The sequence below is a fragment of the Sinocyclocheilus grahami genome, unplaced genomic scaffold (genome assembly GCF_001515645.1).
Source record: "Sinocyclocheilus grahami isolate Dianchi unplaced genomic scaffold, SAMN03320097.WGS_v1.1 scaffold967.1, whole genome shotgun sequence".
Taxonomy (NCBI): Eukaryota; Metazoa; Chordata; class Actinopteri; order Cypriniformes; family Cyprinidae; genus Sinocyclocheilus; species Sinocyclocheilus grahami.
In genome coordinates, this window is record NW_015506146.1 from 229,541 (window position 1) to 232,869 (window position 3,329).

Below are 3,329 nucleotides of genomic sequence, written 5' to 3' on the forward strand. Positions count from 1 at the left end.
GCAGTAATGGAAAAAGTAAGTCCACTGTTTGCATTTAGCTGACTTACACTGATGTCTCATGTGGCCTAAATACTGTACACATTTACATGCGGTTCTTCTTATATGCAAACAAATTTGATTTACACGTTTTCCCCTGTTTTTATTGAATTTGTGTTTAGCATGTTGAACCCTTTTTAATCATCATTTACAGCCTTTTTGTAGAACAAAGAAGAATGTCTCATAGATTGTAATTTAATGTAACCGACGTTAAGGTTACATTAAACATAACCTTCTTTTGTATTGACCAGCTTGTTTGTGCGTTCTCTAATGTAATTACAGATACTTTACTCTTTCTGCAGGGCCCACTGAGGAACACTTGTGGTCACTTCTGGCAAATGATTTGGGAACAACGCTGCAAAGCAGTTATTATGCTTAACAGAGTTATAGAGAAAGGCTCGGTGAGTGAACACAAATGTTTGTTCTTAGCCTTGCTTTGTTTTTACATTTATGTAACATTTTCATTTAAAAGAAAGAAACAGTTTGTGGTCATATTCAGCAAGGATGCATTAAGTTGATCAAAACTGACAGTAACGGTTTTTGCTTCACACACACATACACAAAATGCATTCCAAATAAATCGTTCTATTCATCTAAGGATCCTGAAATTTTTTGAATATTTTTGCATTCAAATATTAAGCAGCACAACTGTTTCCATCATTGATAATAAGCAATATTTCTTGAGCACCAAATCAGCATATTAGAATGATTTCTGAAGAGTGTAGTAATGGTTGCTGAAAATTCAGCTTTGCCATCACAGCAATACAATTTATTTTAAAATGTATTAAAATATAAAGCAGTTATTTTTTTTCACAGATATATTTCACAATATTACTATGTTTAATTGTATAATAAATTCTGACCAAACTTTTGAATGGTAGTTCTTTACGCATTACTATTTCAATTAATTGTCTTGATTATTGTGTATTATGTTGATAAGTAGTAATATGGATTTGCTTGCTGCTTAGTAGAAAAAAAAAACAGTGATAAATCATTTTGAAATGCTTTTTGCTGTTTCTGTTCAATCTGAACAGGAGAAATGTGCACAGTATTGGCCATCAAAGGAGGAGCGAGACATGGATTTTATTGACACTGGGTTTATGGTGACTCTGGTGTGTGAGGATGCCAAACCGAATTACAAAATCAGACTGTTGGAACTTAAAAATGGCAAGGTGAATGTAATGTTAAATTATTAAATCATTAAATGCTTCTCTAAACAAGACATGAAAAATGAATGTTGTTGAAATTTTGTCCTGTATTTATAGACTGGAGAAACCAGAGAGATCTACCATTTTCATTACACAACGTGGCCTGATTTTGGTGTGCCAGAGTCCCCAGCATCATTCCTCAACTTCCTTTTCCAGGTTCGAGAGTCTGGCTCATTGGGGCCAGAGAACGGACCTGCGGTGGTCCACTGCAGTGCAGGAATAGGAAGATCTGGGACTTTCTCATTGGTTGACACCTGCCTTGATTTGGTAAGACTGCAGTTGGAAAATATTGAATGATTCTAAAGGTTTTATAGCACATCATCATTTATCACATTCATTATGTATGTACATTATGTTATGTACATTCATTACTGTGGAACTGACAATTCAGTGTTGTTTTGTTTTTGTAGATGGACAAGAGGAAAGACCCTTCGTCTGTGGACATACAAAAGATTTTGTTAGATATGAGAGAGTATCGAATGGGCCTTATCCAAACCCCAGATCAGCTTCGATTTTCATATATGGCAGTCATGGAGGGAGCAAAGAGCATCCTCGGAAACTCAGCTCTACAGGTAACAAGCATGGTGTGATTGCATTATTACATTTGATTTTGAGTAGTATAGTAATAATCAGTGTTGCATAAAAAAAAAAGCTGTTCTAAATTATTATGAACTCTTTCCCCGCCATTGACGAGTGATCTCGTCTTTTAGAAGAAAACGCTTCCCCGCCAAAGATGAGTTTTTACGGCTTTTCGTGTTTTCACTGTTATACACTCAGGGGCGCTATTACACACCTTCTGAACGAATACAAAACCTCCCGAACAAAAAAAACACACGTGAACAGGACGGAGAAACGAGTGATCTCTTATGTAAACCGATGCATATGAAAAAAATAATGCATCAATGGCAGCATATAGATGAAAACTGCATAATGTTACAGAGTCAAATGTTGATCCAGGAAGTGGTATATATCTGTGCAAGCTTTGGAGGTGTTGATGGAAGCGATTTACTGGATTTATGCTTTGATAATCGTACTGAATATTACCCAGATGTAGTTTTTGATAAAAATGTGATTTTCTCACCTTTTTGCTCAAAATTATGCATTTTTATGAAACCTACCTATATTCAAGTGTTGATAAAAAGAGAATGCTTTAAGCTAGAATAAAACAGATTTTTTTTTGTTTAAAAGTAGAGGCTCTGATCTTTATTTTGGTGTATTGCATATTCAAATATTCATACAGCAAAATATTCTGGAGGCCATCAAATTTTAGTGAAAATCATCAAAATCGCTGGCAACTTTTTTCAAAAATGCTGGCGGGGAAAGAGTTAAATTATACAAATATTTCAATATGTATGTTTTCTAATGTATTTTTTTTTTTTATCAAACAAATTCAAAAACATGAAAAACACCAAACATTTGAATGGCAGTGTAAATAAATGTGTTACATAGTTTCTTGCATTACTTGTTACTTTTCCTCACCAAATCAAACACTGAATTATTTATTTTTTCTTGTGCATGTGTTATTTTGATAAACCGTAGTAATCTTGCTTTGCAGTGTATGTGAATAGTTGATGTGTAACATGTCAATAAACATAAAAAAACCCACAGGTACTGTGTATGTGTCTCTTTTGCACTGACAGCAGAAGCAGCCTACAGAATGGCAGGAACCAGAAGCTTATTTGGTTTCATCTTCTCAGAGCTCCATCTTGAGTTCAGAGAAACTCAACGGACAGTCTGACTCTTGTTCAGAGTCACATGATCCAGGAAGAGAACAAGACGGCATACATTCACCAAAGGAAGAGCATACAGAGTTAAAAACATTAAGGTAAGAGAAAAGAAAAAAGAATTTAATATTGTAAACTGACAGCTGAGCATACAACTGTCATTCAGTTGTTCTAGATCTAGTTCAGTCAACCATGATTGTAACAGCAGTACTAGACTGAATTACAGAGTTGATCAAGAACATCCATTACTGTTCAAAAGTTTAGTGTCAGTAAGATTTATTTTTTATATATATATATAATTAATACTTTTATTCAGTTAGGAAGCATTCAATTGATCAAAAATGACAGTAAAGATTTTTTT

The 3,329-nt window shown here is 34.2% G+C and overlaps 1 protein-coding gene across 1 annotated transcript in view; it reads left to right on the forward strand.

Moving 5' to 3' along the window:
* The first annotated feature begins 19 nt into the window (after window positions 1–19).
* The window catches only part of ptpn2a (protein tyrosine phosphatase non-receptor type 2a), a 3,976-nt gene continuing 666 nt past the window's right edge, over window positions 20–3,329 (forward strand). Inside the window, exons 1-5 of the mRNA XM_016250028.1 lie at window positions 20–437; window positions 1,071–1,208; window positions 1,302–1,511; window positions 1,655–1,816; window positions 2,885–3,069. Coding sequence (XP_016105514.1) covers window positions 375–437; window positions 1,071–1,208; window positions 1,302–1,511; window positions 1,655–1,816; window positions 2,885–3,069 — 758 coding nt within the window. The 5' untranslated portion in view covers window positions 20–374. The remainder of the gene's footprint in view (window positions 438–1,070; window positions 1,209–1,301; window positions 1,512–1,654; window positions 1,817–2,884; window positions 3,070–3,329) is intronic.